Consider the following 16,572-nt stretch of genomic DNA (forward strand, 5'->3'; position numbering starts at 1 on the left):
GAAGAGAGCTGATAAGTATCATCTGGAAAGTCTGGTCTCCCTTACTTTCCCTGGCAGACTTTCTAGAGATTTCACGATACACTGACTTCTCCTCCCATTTAGGGGCAGTGCTGAATATACAAGATGCATGTTCATTCTTTCTCCAGAGTCTTCATCAGATAAGCGTGTTATACTCCCAAATAGGAAGGTCACCTTTCATATTACTGACACTCTGAAAGCCTGCAGCAATGTAAAGACAAACATATAAACCAAGGTAAGGCAGCTGAGAAGCTCCCGAGATCTTCAACAAATGTTGTAGAGCTTCATTTTTCTTATTAAATATGTACCTCAAATACAATCAAATGCTTCTAACTTTATTTCTCTCAGTTACACAGTTTAATACTTAGCATAAACTGTTTATCTGTGTTTTGTTTGAGAAACACACATAAGTATTGACATTTATATGCCCAATGTAGCATTTCTGGTAAAACTTCCTGTGGCCACCTAGTGGCTTAAATGGAATTGACCTATTAAAAATATTTAGGATTACATGAAGATCCTCCTTATCTAAAAATAAAACAAAAAGTACAAGTTCATAGATTTTGCATATATTTAAGATATAAATACTAATTTGTTTGCACAGTACATCCTTTAACACAATCTGAGAAATCAAATGGGGGAGGGCGGGAATTTTATGTGAGAAAAACTAACAACAGAAAGCAAAATTAAAGTGGCCCTTAAGGAAAGAAAGAAAATGAGGGAGGAAAATATGAATCAAACCAACGATGTGAATGCACAAGTGAGTAAATAAACAATGGGCACTATGGTCGCAAGTGTTATAAAATCTGTATGTGAGGAAAAAAAAAGGGGTACTATTAAAGAGAAAAAAAAAAGAAAGCTAAATGCTTGCATAGTATGAAATGTTATGGAAATTCACCTGTTGTCCCCATTTCAATAACTTAAATGAATATCACTTAAAACATCACACAGATTAAAGACATCTGTATATATTTCAGATTTCAATATTAATGCCAAAAATACATAGTATGATTTTACATAGGATTTATGCTACATTAGAACACTAAAGACAAACATCACTTGAGTATTAAATGAAACATTAAATATTAAATAACTGAAAAATAAAATAAAAAGTGTAAACACTAAACTAACTTGGGAATTTGCTATTGCAACACATCCAATGAAGTGGTTTTAAACAGTACAAAAAGATTAGATTTAAGTATGCTTCCAGTCTACTTGGAATACACAAAGCTCATTCCAGAAACCTTTTAAAAACTGGTCCAGGATCACACAAGAACCTTCTCTCTCTCGAGCACTATTTTCATTCCTTTACAGACTTAAGTTTATACTGTCATCTCTACTGATCTTTGCTTGTAAGGAGTAATCAACAGTAAAATGAATACTTTAGTTTGCCACTGTTTGCTAGCATCTTGGTGAAAACTGAGGATTTGTTGGAGATTCAGTGTAAGATTTGAGTTCATATGCAGCGCCGCTGTCAACTTCCATGGATTTCCGAGAGAATAGGAGCCTTACATCTCTGTGGAGGTAGATCTTTCCAGATTTAGAACTCTGGAACCTGCAAAGATACAAATATCTGTATTATCTAAAACAACAAATTAATCTTTAAATATTATTGAATTAAATGCATTCCTTTAAAAGATTAAGGTCAAAAAACATTTGAACATACAAAATTAGTCAGTTAAAATGAAAGAAAGAAAAACCTAACGTTTTCCATTTACTTTGTTTCCTTCGGCATATATACAAAGGCATATATACATATCAAATATATATTTCAGTGCTATCATATAGATAAATTTCATTGCTCTCTTTATGAATGTACCATCAAGAAGTTTACTACTGCTTTATACCACACACCAAATTTAAACCCAACTCGAGAAGCAGTAGGCATGGGGATCTCTGCAGGCAGACAGAAGAGTTTTTTGCACAGAATATGGAGCTATTTCAAAAAGGCTATAGTTCACTGGCCCAATCACCAAAGTAAAATGTGGCCAGTTCCTCCAACCTGCCAGGAATGTGCCAGTTCCACTTCCCCTGAGATTTAACAGCTATAGATATGAGAGATGAGATCTGCATTTCAGAACTGTATCCTATAGTCTTCATCTGGCAGAAGTCCTTAATTTCCTTCCCTCAACCAGGAAAGGCAGGAGAGCCTAAGGAGCATTTCTTACGGCAACTGAACTTAATGTTGCTATCACTATGCCACAGTAAGGGAGAAAAGCTATTGCCACTGTAATAGAAATAGAAACAAAAAGCTATTGCTATTGTAATGACAAAATGATACCATGACAAATTCTGAGAGAGCAGTGCACACTGTATTATCACATGCAGTACAATTTGCACAGATTTTTTTAATTGACCCCACTGAAGCAAAAGTAATATATCTCTAGAATAAACCTAGCCATAATCAGGCTGAAATTCTGAGAGGTAGGAGAAAAAACAGACAACTACAGAAGATCCATCAAGGTTTCATTGTCTGGGGCAGGCACATTGTAGAAATGGATTCTGCGCTACCGTTTTGTTCAGACAAGTGATGCAGAACACCCTGTAGTCATCCCCACAGCCAGACAAAGGAAAATTCTGCTCTTCTAGATACAGCTGTCAAGGGCATTAAATGTATCGGGGTCCAGCAGAATGCTCCTAGTGGCTCCCACAGAGCTCCCATCCATCACTATTTATTTGCTCGGAGCTGTCAGTGTGAAAGCCCTTTACCTGGTAGGCAAAGGGGAGAAGATTCTATCTTAAGACTCTGGAGGAGAGCACAAGAAGAAAGAGTGAAAGAGGCAAGGGACAAACTGAACACCACAAACAGTTAATTCAGCATATAGCTCATAAGACATTTTAAAATGAAAAATTTTATTGAAAGATCTTCTGCAGCAAAAGTATGATTAAAGTTAATTCATATTGAATAGATACATCTAGTTATCAAAAGCACCACCATAAAGCAGAGCTCAATTCCCATTTTACACATGGATCTATCAGAAAATAATTAGCAAAGTCTATTTCTAAACTCCTCAAGCTTACTATTTTCTATTAGTGCAAATCCTGCAAGCCTCCCTTTGCCCAGTAAATAACGCTTCTCTGTAACGGGGTTTTTCTGAGCGTGGCGTTTCACAAAGATTGATGAGGGGGCGACAGCAGCAGAGTGAGGGAGATTCTTCTCATCTCTGCTTCCATCACCTAATTTTTTTCTTTGAGAAATGTTTATCATAGTAATTGGGATTTAGAAGTGTTGCTCTTCATACACACAAACACATCAGAATAATCAAGAGACAACCATTACATACACCCTTGCGGGGTGGTGATGGAGTGGCCAGCATGGGACTGACTCCAGAGCTGCAGCGGCTCCAGTAGTTTTGTGTAAAGGAATCAAGAAAAACACAGAGGGCTCTGACAGATGGTGTCCTAGGAAGAGTATCAATAGACAAATACAAGAAGGCATAAACACACAAATATCACATGAGCTAGGAAGTCTGGCAGAGGAAAGAAAGTTATAAACATTACTGAAGAAATGACAAACACAAGCACAAAACCCCTATATAGATTTTATAGTCCCATCAAAAAATCACAAAGAGAGTGAGCCATATAAACAGGATATAGCAGGATGATCACTAAAACACTCACGAATACACTCTAATGGCATACTTACCAGTATCTCCAACATACAGAACTGCATGCAGAAGCTGCATACAAAATACATCTGACATTTTAAAAGAGTGCTGGGGAAAATCTGGCCGCCAATGTTCCAGACCTATGCAGGCATTTTTGCTGAATTACCACTTGAAAAGAAGCTTTCATAATGTGAGTGCTGACAACTGTGATTAAGGCCTCGCAAGCAGATGCGGCCACAATGCAGCTTACTGGCAGTGACTTCATTTGTTTTTTTGAGCAAAATTTCAACATGTAAGCTTAAGACGCTTGCCTTCACAACTACTGCAACTAAAACTGAAAGGCTGTTCTAAGCCAACTTGAGTAACAACAACAAAAAAAATCTTAATACTTTAAAGTTTTCAGGCTTCTAAGTTTTCAGTAAAACAGGTTTGAGGAAATATTGCTGCTTTTAAAAATGAAGTTTTAAAACCAACTTACATATGAATTAATATACTACTAAGACTTTTTAAGCTCTCCTGATTAAAACCATCTTTAGTAAAGGCTACTAGATTGACAACTGAGTCTTTTGTAAAATCTGAAGTATCCTGTATAATAAACCATGTGACAGATCAGAATAAACTACTGTAATATTTCAAGGAATTTTGCAGTTCTTCCATTATGAGAAAGGACTCACTGTTTGGGTTCATCTCTGAAACACGAAAGCTTCTGGCATACTCTGCAGGTGTTCACTTTACAAAGTAAGCAGCTAACTGTCGTAATTATCACACTTTGTTTTTCCAGCCAGAAATAGATGCATTTCCCATTACACATTATAAATCCATGAGCTGATCCATATACCAGAGGTCTGAAAACTGAGCTACATTGTACAGGTATTTCAAAACTAGAAGCATCAGAACTGCTACATTTCTGTCTCTCAGCACCTATCAGAAATAGAAAGCTCATGAAAGAAGACTTCTAGCTATAAAAGACAACAGAGAAGAAAGCAGGTTTGCCTTCAGATAGAAGTAATTATTGGGTCTGTCTACAACAAATTTACAAACTTACGGGTACACAAGTTACTGGCCTTCATGCCTGTACACCAGACCCAGTTGGCCGCCTTTGCAGCTGATGCCTGTCCCCAGTTCCTCTGCATCAGTTACATTTACATTACAAGTGAACAGAGCCTTTGATTTGGGCTACACACTCTTTTTCAGACTTTACCCCAAAAGAAAATTTTTAGAATGTGGTTAAGTTAGACGTGGGAAGTTAGTGCGGCCTGAAAGGCTGAATTTCAATCCAGGCTAAAATTCAGAATGAAAACAGTTCAACAGCCTCGTCGTGATGCTATTTTCACACTTCAGTAAACCAACACACTTTTTTTATGACTGTCAACTTTCATTCAACGGGAAAGCTTGGCCTGGAATAACTGCCCTAGACAAAGTTGTGTTTCAAAAATCTGATAAGTAGAAATCAATGCCACTAAGTAGGGAAAATAATATGTACCAGAAGTAATTCTACAACAAGTTAAAGAGAAGAGTGTAAGAGATTTGATTTTGTTCTGCTTGCTTACTTCAGAACAGCAGCCGCCAGTGGGTTTCCACTGGGCCTGCCCATATGTGGTTTGTTCACTGCAATAATGCAGGCAAGAGTCTGCAAACTGCAGAAGGACAGAGTACATCCATCATGCCTCCCTTGTTTCAAACTGCAGTTTCTAGAACATCCTGAGAGCAACAGCACAGTATCTGGCTTCAAGCAGTGCTCTGTAAATCATTTAAGGAAGATGGTGTGAATATTTTATTAAGTGAAAGGAATTATCAGTGGTATTGCATCATGAAACAGGTATTTACATTTTTACCACGAAACACTATTTTTAGGAATAACTCAGAATGCTTTTCATGTTACAAGCTATTCTGGTGAAGACTATTCCAGCCAGAACAAAATCCTCTTGCTAAGAATTAAGCTTTACAACACTATACAAAATACTTCAATTACAAGAAAGAGCTTTATATTTTAACTTTGTTTCTCCCAAACAGAATCCAAATTATTTATTAGCTCTTCTTCCTCTACTACTTATCTTAAAGACTATGTTAAAAGTATTATTTTTTTAAAATAAGTCCGTATACAGAAACGCTGGCTGGGAAAGAAATAACGAGATAAATTTTGGCAGGTACTTGTTTTTTTGTGGCTTTGTTTGGTTGGTTTTGGGCTGCTTTTTTTGTTTTGTATTGTTGTGTTGGTTTTTTTTAAACTCTGAGGAGCTTACCTCAGATGTATGAGGTAGCGTAGTAGCTTTTCTTCAGTCTGTTGACTATTTTCTTTATTGACAGTTCTCTTGATTTCTCGTCTCACAGGAACAGAAAAAGTTCTTTGCCGTAGGAATGTTTGATGATTAGCTGGCATTTCTCTCAAGTCATAGATCACCACAAACATCTTCACCACAGTTTTGTTAGGGTTAAATAAGGTCTGAAAAGACAAACAGTTCAATACAATACTCTATAGATAGGACAAATTAAAAAAAAAAAAAAACCCAAAAAAACCCAAACCAAAACAAAAAAAAAAAAAAAAAAAAAACCCCCACAAACTCTGCTAGCCGAAAGTCACCATCCTCTATGCACTTTGTTTCACTGCCATAGTTTTTCAGTTTCTCAACACTTCAGCTACCAGAAATTCCCATTTTTAAATATACTAAACACAACCTAATCTGAATAAAACAGTAGTGTATGACTATGACTATTACTTTGCTAATCTGCATCCCCATTTTTGTCTACACTGTTTTCTAGACACAACACACTCACAGGAAGCACAGTGGTGGGCTCCACTTTTAAACCTGAAATTACCAAAGTGTTACTTTAGACTGGGTTCTTGAAAGAAAGAGGCAGATTGTTGGTTCTAAGCAATGACTGTGATTTATCTTCTGATTTTATTACAAAAAATAGGTGGTGTTAAAATGTTTCAAAATTCAGGTTCAACTGAGTATTTAATCTTAATCCCTTTAGAAGGATTTCAGAATTTGGACTGTGACCTAATTATTTCTGCATTACTTCTTCAAAGCCACAGCTATTCTGCTGTCCCCAGCTATTCTGAATCTTCAGTAATTGATTTTAAGTCCCTTCACAGCACAGATGGGCTCAAAGGTTGGTAGTCTTTTTTGTCCCACAGATTACACACAGATTTCTAGCCTGAGTAACTAGAGTACCTACAGAGATGCATATTTCCACCGCTAGCTTCATGCTCATCTCCAGTAACCTCATCTCCTCTGCATGACTTTCTTGGTGCTAGTGGTTTCAAGGCACCCTTATCTGCTGAGTACCTACCACTTGTATTGTTCCTGAAGGCGGTACCCGATAACCCCTTTTACCAAGGGACTCCAAAGTAATTACACCCTAGAAAAAAAGAGACACACATTTAGTTCACAGGGAGAGAGAGAAACAAATCCAAGTGTTCTATTCATGTATTTATTTGAAAAACAATCATTAATGTATAAAAACTAAAGATAAGGCAATGCATTTAAGATGCAGTTAAAAATCAACAGTAGGGGACCTTACAAATACTTTGGCAGATCATTAAAAGCTCTGCAATAAGGGGTAGGTTCTCCTCTTGAAACAAGATCCACATTTCCACATCTTTAAAACAGCAGCCAGGGAGCTATGGCAAAATAGAGCTGTCTTTTCAAAATGGCTTGTAAATTAAAACAGAAGATTTGTCTCCTCCTTTCCATTTTTATATCGCCTACAATCGCACCAATAATACTCCAAATCTCACAGACCTAATTTCTGCTTTTCAAAGGCAGCAGATGCGCTTAATCCTCCATTCTAATCCAAACTTCAACAACGATGACATCTGCTTTTGATGTACGAAGCATCCGAGTGCCCCACGGGGCACCATAACACTGCCGAGGGAACCCTCTGGTACTGCTCCAGAGCACACGCTTGGTTAACAGGCAGTGTACAACAGTTGGACCCCACTGCACTGGACGTAACAACAACAACAAAAAAAGAGACCCCAAAGCAGAGAAACTAGCTATACAAACAGAAACAATGTTTCTGATGATGGAGGCACAATACCAATGTTGTATTAATCCTGGGAGACTCAGCCAAAATACCATGTTTAGAGCAAGTAGAAAAGCCTGCAACAATGAAACCCAGCTAGGAAAATAAGCAGTGCTACTTTAACCGTTTGAGGAACATGAGAATCCCTTCACCTCCGGGGAAAATCACGTGAAATAATCTAGAAAGATGAAAGCAAAACCATAGATACTTCTTTGCAGTAGTTAAGACATATACAAGCTTAAAACTCTATCACTCAAACGTAACTTGCAAAGCCATTTCATTTTCTTAATACTTTTAAAAACAAAAAGTCAGAAATACAGTAAGTTCTATGAATATAAAACCTAAATATTAGGATAATCAGATGTTCAATGCTTAAACAGACTATTTACTGCATTTTAGACAGACATACACAGAGGAAAACCTCTACAAATCAGATCTGTCACTCAGGTAAGATTGAGGTTCCTTAACAGGCGTTCAGAACAAATCTAGCTGTCTGATTCAATGCGAGCATAAGACACCTTTTGGAAACACTTTTAGACATACAAGAACTGTGCTGTCATTGTAAAAATGTAGAACAGAATTAGCACCCAGATACTGAGAACAAAAATACTGTGTCAGTGCGAGCATCAGCAAACCACGCAGCTTGTTAGAGTGTCGGATGTCACGCTAGCTCAGACAATATCTGCTTCAAAAGAAAGGGTTGAACAACTTCTGAGTCTAAGGTCTCCACCAGAGATTGTACCTTGGCCTGCATCTACGCCACTTGCTGGCAGACTGGTTAGTTGCCCAGGGCAGCTGCTTGTTGAGACAACAAAATGTATCCCATTAAGTCCAGCTATTGCCTCACTGCCTATTTTAAGTTAGATGGATAGAAAGAGACAGTGGGGGTTGATCACTCCAGTGTGGAGGGAGACAAATACATTCAATATCCCAAGATGAGAGCAGTTGGATGGTGGGGCACAGCAATGGGAAGAAAAGCACTAGTGAGGGAAAAGAAGAAGGGGCAGAACTCCATCACGCGCAGTTGAAGATAACCCAGCTCCCTGCAAATCCCTACTTCCTGAACCCTCTACTCGCTGAGCTCTTGTTCTTCACCTCCACCGATCAGAATTTATTTAAAATAAATCCAACCACACACTTACCATGTAAGGAGAGGGTGCATTATCGTCTGACACGCTGTAGAACGACACTTCAACTGGCAGAGTCATGTGCGTGGGACAAAAGACTCCACTTGCTCCCACTTCCGCTGTGAAACCCTCCACGACACCGAGCGGGTCTAAGCGAAAATTCAGGACAGATTCCTGAAAAAAAAAAAACACATACAGCTTAAGTTGGGAACACCTCAAACAAAACATAGCAAAACTAAACAGCAAACAAGGAAACAAGTTTATATAAGAACTTGGGTCTTTTGTAAGGTGACCTGCCAAAAAACATCACCGAGGCAAAAATTATGACGAACAGCAGAACATTCATCAAGATGACAGTGGTTTAAGAGAAAGCACCATACAAATCCAGTCTTCATTCAGTTTACTGCACTAACACAGCTTTTGTAACATATTAAATAGACTTTAAAAGCAACTCATTGTATCTGGATCTCTGAGACAGAAGATGTCTGAGGTTTGAAATAGGTGCCTTGACAGCTGGAAAATTTTATTCAATTTAATTATGAACTTTTACATTGTAATCAGGCTGGAATTATTCACAGTAATGCACTTTTAAAAGCAGTATAGAAGAATACTGAAAATACCACAAGAATTCTAGAGAATATGCAATACCTCAAAGTTTCCCAGAAGGCTAAGACTTGTTACTGGTGGAGCACTAGAACTTAGAAATGGTTTCCCATGGCTCTCTTGATCACTGTCTCTGTTTATACATTGTTGTGGGCTATTAAAAAAAAAAAAAGGACAGAATAAATACAAAGGATAAACACATTTGCTTTTGTCTTCTGGGTATAAACTGCTCTAGAAAGAATCATTTACTTACTGTATTACAAAATGTTGTCCTAAAGAAGTAACAGTTGAACATTGCCTGTTCATACTTTAGCAAAACATTTTCTAGTTAACTGAAAAAATACTTTCACAAGTTTTACATTATGAGGAAGACAATAAAAATGTAGGTTGTTCATTAACTCCATTAGCAGGAACCAAAGGATCAGTTTATTTTCTCTTGTATGCAGATGTTTTTGTCTCATACCCTGAAGTTTCCAACATCAGACTGCCTTACTAAAAGCTGTGTATGTTATGTGTATTAATGTATAAAAGGTCATGGTTGGTCCCTTTTGAAAGTTAAGTTCTCTGAACATGTTAAGGCAAAATGTTTAACCCACTCAACACTAAGAACAAAACATAACACAAAAGTAACACTGATTTGAAGAAGAATCACTAATTACTATCTTTGCTGTTTGAAAACTCAGGTGTATCTTACAGCATACCCATCCCTGCGCTGGACAGAGATCATCCCAGCAGCGGCTCTCAGACCATGGTTATGTCCCAGAGCCATGCTAGACTGGAGACCCCGGGGCAACTCTGCTGCCAAGCCTTATTTCAAAATAAGGATTCTTTTGAAAGGCATCCATTTTTTGTCTTTGCTAACATGTTTTTTTGTTGCATACAGGTATGTGTATACATTATGTCTCCCCCAAAATTCTTAATGTTTCTGGTAAATGAAACACACCTTCTTGCAGCCAGACATTTCAACTGCAGCAGCGATGAATCCAGATCAAAGCACCCAGACTGTGTTTTCCTTTGAGGAACCTCAAGAGGGAAAGAAGATGCTAATTTGAAAACTGTACCTCTAGTAAGGACAATTCTGCCAAGTAAGCATGCTTGCCAAGAATTTTCATGACTTTACAAAATTATAAAAACAGAGCAGAAGAAAGTAGTTCCTATACATTCTAAACTTAGTGAAGAAAATTCTAAAATTATGAATGCAAGACTGTAAATTCTGATTAAAAGTAATTAAAGTAAACACTCATCCAAGAAGCTGACATCTCTTTGGAAAAGTACAGAACATTACTAACAAACAGGCTGTAACAATTCCCACCCAAGTTCCCTGAAAATACAACAGCCTTTACAAGCACTAAAGAATAAAATATATCATGTGTTAGTTATAGAATACCACTACTTCAGTAGTTTTAAATGGGACTGCCTTTTTCTTTAAAGCTCCCAACAACCTACCAAAAACTGTAACACTTCCCCAATGTCTTTGTCTTATCACAGCAGCTTTGTATCACTTAGTCATTCAATGACATCTTTGATTGCTGAAGAATATATGGTACAAACTGTTCACAGAAACAAAACCTTTGGAATAATAGGCAATCAGGTATTAATAACTTGCACAAAAACTCTTAAATGACAAAATATGTTAGCTTACACTTAAAACACTAATCTTCAAAATGTTTTCTTTTGTGCTCTAAAATAGCACCAAAGCATTTTTTTTGCCATAGAATTTCTAATGTCACTTTTTGTTAAACTTGATAGGATCTCAACAACTACCTTTTTAATGTTTTCTTTTCCAGAATTATTGTTCAACTTAATTTGAGTGATAACTCTCAAATTTCCACTTGTAAGAGTTTTCACTCTGACACTGAAAGTGAACACACACACACACTTCACCCAGGTAACTTGTCAAATTTTCTTCCATACACAGATATTAAAAGAACAACACACTTCCTTTCTCATTTAAAAGATGTTATAATTTCAACAGTAACTTACAGGACTTGAAAGCAGAGGCAATCCAGTTCTGGGATGAAAAGCCTTCGTTGAAGTTCCATCCAAGGATCGAAAATTATGTTTCCGCCATACATTTGTGTGTTTCAGAGACGGTGCTTTCTGTCAGCAAAACAAATTTACTCAAGACATCAATGAGATTTTTCAATGGCTTATCATGGTAATACTTTGCTTGCTGTAAGGGAGAAGACTTCTGAACCAGGTGGATCTGCATCGCACTAGCATGTTATGAAATATTCAGTATAAATTCCCCTTGATTCAATCTACAATCACACAGACTGCTCACCAAAGACAACATACATATCCAGACTCTGGTATATTTACAAAAAACTTATCACTAAGAAGGTACAGGGCAGGGACTACCGGCCAAACATTACTTCAGACTAAGAAGAGAACAGTAACATGTTGCTTTCTACAAAGTCAGACTTAAATACCTCTTCATACTGGTACTGAGCAGATACAGGGGACAAGCTAAGAGCAGCTACAGGAACTGGTCTTTTCCTCTATGTATTTACCTGTACATCTGGGTTCTTCAGCCGCTCACACTTAACTACACCGTCTTCTGTAGGTTTCTTCTGAGAAGTGCTTTGGAAATCAAGGCCTATTGGGTCTTCATTCTCATCATGTGCAGTTTTCGTTTTATCTTGTTTGGTTTTGTTTTTGAAACTGTCATGGTCTTTATTTAAATAATTTTCAATACTAATAAGCTGAGTATTTTGCTCATAAATATTTGGTTTTTTTGAGTCTTTATCTAAACATTTGAGCTCATTTTTGTGCAAAGAGTCAGATGCCTGCATCACAGTTGCTTTTTTTGTACCTTCAAGTATTCTGCATTTATCTATCTGTAAATTGTTAAAACTGTCCGTGCCGTTGTTCTCACTAACAACTGTTCTTTCTTTAAGTTTATTTGTGCAAATCTGTTCATCAATGCTGCTGAAATTTAAACACTGTTTAATTCTATTGGTTATCTGGTCTTTCTGTTCATAACCAGAATGTATCGTTTCCAATTTATCTATCAATTCAGATTTATTTTCTTTAATACATGATGATGATGTGTGAATGTTAGTAAATGCATGAGAAGTTTTCTTTGAAGTCTGATGAAATGCATTTCGGACAGCTTCACTGGGTTTTGCTAAAACCAATTTTCTTCTTGCTTGAAGTTTCACAGAAGCCTTCAGTTCTCCATCAAACCTAGAAGGACCAATAGGAGTATCAGGTGTCTTCATCGTTGATTTACTGCGGTCTTCTAACAAATTAAAATCAGGTTTAGCAAAAGAAACAGAAGATGCTTCCTTGCGTTTCTTCAGCAAATTTTCATCTTCATACGTACTTCGGAAAATTTTTGAAGTAACTGGGCTAGTCTCTTGCACTTTGAATGGACGTCCAGTAACATGAGAAGTAGCTGGATCACAATGAATCAAGTGTTGGGCAATCCTTGCTATCACCTCCTGCCGCTCCTGAAGCAGAGAATCGATCAGGGGATTACTCTCTCCTGCCGACTGACGGCCACAGTGGTTCACTGGAACATGGGCATCGAGCAGTGGAATCTCTGGTATTGCTCCAGTTTTGCCTTCCCCACCATCTTCTTGTATTGCACTATCTAAGTTGGCAGTAGAAACAGGGGAGGTTTCCTTGCCTTTCCTTGGTAAGTTTTCATCTTCGTAAGCACTCCGGAAAGCTTTCGGTGTAGCCGAGCTGTTTTCATGTATGTTGAACGGACGTCCAGAAACAACCGGTGAAGTAGCTGGATCACAGTGAATCAAGTGCTGAGCAATCCTCGCAATGACTTCTTGTCGCTCTTGAAGTAAAGAGCCTATCAAAGGATTGGTTTCTCCTGTGGGCTGATGAGAGCAATGACTATTCAAAACATGGGAGTCAACTAGAGAAAAGGATTTAAATGTTCTGAGAGGTGTTTCATGAGTTTGTGTCTTATTGTCTGCTGTAGCACTATAGCACTGAACTTTAGACTGCGATGCCCTAAAGTCAGATCCGAGTCCGGTAGATGGGTAAAGTTTTAAATTTCTGATAGATGTAGTAAATTCAGGCGTCTTTTTTCCATTAAGTAGGCCTTCAGGTGCCATTGTCCATGTCTGTTTCCCACAGAAGCGCTGTGGACTGGAGGTACTGCATTGCTGTGCCGCACTGGAATCACTGTGCTGATGTAACTTACGGTCTTGCATTCGCTTTTCATAAAGGCTAAGGTTGGTGTGAATACTACAGGTCAAAACTGGGTAGTTTGATTGTCTGGGCAAGGACTGGACGCTGACTCTCAAGGCCACATTATGAGAAACATTAGGAACAGGAAAGACATGCTCAGTTGGTGTCTGAGAGAACGTCCATTGCAAGTCCACATCTGCAGCGCTCACCCTGAAACAATACAGAAATATCTAAATGAAGAGTCTTTAATGATCTACTTCATAACACAAATGTCTAAGAAAAAGCACTAGAGATACCAGCAACTGCTGTAATTTACGAAGTATACTAGTCCTATACAACCGCCAAAGTACTGGGCCAACGACATGGCACCTTCTGAATGCAAACAGAACAGGAGGGAAGAATGGTTTCAAGACAAGTTGCAACAACCTGCAAACAGTAAATTAGGTTATTTTCCATCCCAGACGTACCTGTACAGAATATTTCGAGGAACAGCACCATGAGAAACACTCAGCCACGCACTTAGCTGAGAGAAGAAGACAAAAGAGCGAACAGCCAATAAAAGGGTCTTCTCTTCAATAAATCGATCTCCACTCCTAAAACATATTAAGAGAAATACACTGATGTTGGTAAGAACATACAGAGAACTATTGGAACCAGGACATTTTCAGATCTTAATTCTGAAAATAAAACAGCTGAATCAAGCAAAACAATGAAAGTCCTCGAGCATTTTGAAGACTACAGATGCTGATTTGGTTGTATCCACATAATAATTTATATAATTTTACATAACAAATAATGTATAGAAGTGACCATTTTCAGCTAGAAGCATTTCACGTTCTGCACTGTACAATATGCCCTGCAGGAAGTACGAGTACAGGGAGACTAAAAGATGCTTAGTTTTCACAGTTAAATAGTGTTTTTCTTAGATCAGTCCTCATGACAAAGGGCCAGTTCAAAACCACTAACCGATTACTTCAAGGACTTTAATTTTAATATGACAAGATCCTTACAACTATCAGCTAAACCCAATATCCAACTTACTGTCGAGGAACTGGCTCCAAAATCCACCTTTCCAACAGCAAAGCATCTTGTTTGATTGCAGGATCATTTAAATCATTCCCCTCAGTGGTGGGCCCTTCATCACTATAGCAACAGTCTGGAAGGAGCATCACTTCTACCATGATTGGAATATTGTTCTTCCACAGCAGCATAACCTCAGATCTGGTTCGCCTGGCTTGACGACACTGAGGGAAAGAAAAAACGTCAACATATGCAAGCCATAAAAATTCTAACTAGATTTAAATCTACCTTAAAAACATGCTTCAAAGTACTGGAAAAGGTAAGGGTCAAATTCTGTAAAATAAGTTTCACCAAATCAGATATAAGATTTCAGAGCTACTAAATGAAAAACAATTAACAAATCCTTTGCAGCTGCCATTTGAGCAACTTCTGCAGAAAATTAAGAGAGCTCAAAAATACATTTCCCCAACCACTATACTTCACTACCTTGTACTTCTCTCTCCACAAGTCATCCTCTTAGATAGACACACTCACTTTATGAATTCTGTGTCTTGGAGTGGGCTAACTTCTTGCATGAATAACTTAAATTCACATAGCACTTCGTAAGTTTTACTTGAGAGATGGGATGCTCCAACCTTACTCCCAAATAGACTAGCTAGATTTGATATGAGCGTGTTTTTTGGATCACTAACTTTTCGAGAATACCTGAAAAAGCAAAAAGTTAGGCAAGTCAGCCTACATATTCTCAAAAAAAAAGACCACAAATGCTAAGTATAGTACTCGCTATTTGCATAATAAAGACTCAAATAGCTACTGCATTCAGGTAGTCGTGCAGAACTTCATGTTCAAGGATAAAAGGCTTAATGATCTCTCAATTTTAAGGACAGATCTATTGTTAGTACTATACTGAATTACATACTCATTTAAACACAGGACTGACAGAAAGCAAGTGTTATTCATGCTTAACTGTCAATCTACCCTGGGGTTCTTGGCTGACTTTAATCGCGGTGGCAAGGATGCATGCCAGGACCCTTAAAATGAAGCAGGTACCATCATACCTGAGCCAGTTTGTCACTGCATTCATGCTTAGTTGTTGGCAGCTGACTTGATTGTGCCGGTGGGCAATGAAAGCCCTCTGTTCTGCCCTTGATCGAATACTCAGGCGTTCGACCTTCGGTGATCAACAAGGCCAAGGAGACCAGGAACTCCTCAGCTTCATACTCAAAGTATTCATCCAAAGTATCTGTCATTCCAAAAAGACAAAAAATAATGACATCTGCTGCATAACAAGCTTTCAACTGTTGGCTGACCCTGCATTTTCTTTCAATTTACACTTAAAACAAGCTAAGGGAAAATAATGGATCTTTGTATCAGACTGGCTGCACTCCCCATAGGGCCCAAGTTACTGTACCACCACAAAATACCCTTCCTCATCTCATAATGTTGTCACTACAAGCAGACAAAAGTAGAAATACTCTAAAGAAAGCTTCACATAGTAACTGGTCAATGCACCACATTACAGTGGTGCTGAGAAACAAGTGTTTGTGTTGTCAATCACAGCTGGTTCATAGCTTCTCCAGAAGAAAAAAAGTTTCCTGGGCTCTAGTGGAAGAAGTCTGATGGTAGTGTGACTTGGCATCGTTAGTATCATGTGACAGAGAGAAAGAAAAGGCACAATATATCATAAAATACATTAAAAATTAAGAAAAAATAGAAAGATTTACTTCCATTAGAAAAAGCAGCACACAACATTCTTTAAGATTTTTATTGCGAGTCCCTCCTGCTGAGAGCAAGGCTTACATGAGAAGTCTATTTTTAGTTACCAGTAACACATAGGAAAGGTCCCCAAGGAAAAGACAGAGTATTCATTGTTTTGTACCATGGGCAGTCTGAACTTGCACAAAGAATTAAAACCCAACAAGCCTCTGCAGACAAAGCAGCAGTTGACATTGCTCTTCATGAGTTGCCCTGACACACTCGATTCCTGCAGAGGTAGGATGCACCAGTCCCCA

At 38.0% G+C, this 16,572-nt stretch overlaps 1 protein-coding gene across 1 annotated transcript; it reads right to left on the reverse strand.

Annotated features, from left to right (window-relative positions):
- Positions 1-332: 332 nt before the first annotated feature.
- On the reverse strand, positions 333-15,799 carry FAM214A (family with sequence similarity 214, member A). Its single transcript, XM_010084205.1, has 11 exons — positions 15,619-15,799; positions 14,582-14,784; positions 14,008-14,133; positions 11,895-13,750; positions 11,369-11,478; positions 10,329-10,408; positions 9,431-9,539; positions 8,798-8,956; positions 6,921-6,989; positions 5,870-6,069; positions 333-1,573 (listed from the first exon to the last, which is right to left on the reverse strand). The coding sequence occupies exons 2-11, from the start codon at positions 14,749-14,751 to the stop codon at positions 1,420-1,422; spliced, it is 3,033 nt and encodes a 1,010-aa protein (XP_010082507.1). The 5' UTR covers positions 14,752-14,784; positions 15,619-15,799; the 3' UTR covers positions 333-1,419.
- Between the last annotated feature and the right edge of the window lie 773 nt (positions 15,800-16,572).

The sequence above is a fragment of the Pterocles gutturalis genome, unplaced genomic scaffold (genome assembly GCF_000699245.1).
Source record: "Pterocles gutturalis isolate BGI_N339 unplaced genomic scaffold, ASM69924v1 scaffold33560, whole genome shotgun sequence".
In the NCBI taxonomy this organism is placed as follows: Eukaryota; Metazoa; Chordata; class Aves; order Pterocliformes; family Pteroclidae; genus Pterocles; species Pterocles gutturalis.

Coding starts and splice junctions, on each gene's coding strand:
- FAM214A (XM_010084205.1), bottom strand. CDS start 14,751: ATGCTGCTGTGGAAGAACAATATTCCAATCATGGTAGAAGTGATGCTC. Junction 6,070..6,920: donor CTTCAGGAACAATACAAGTG/GTAGGTACTCAG, acceptor TTGTCTTTTCAG/ACCTTATTTAACCCTAACAA. Junction 1,574..5,869: donor CGCTACCTCATACATCTGAG/GTAAGCTCCTCA, acceptor GTATCTTTGCAG/GTTCCAGAGTTCTAAATCTG.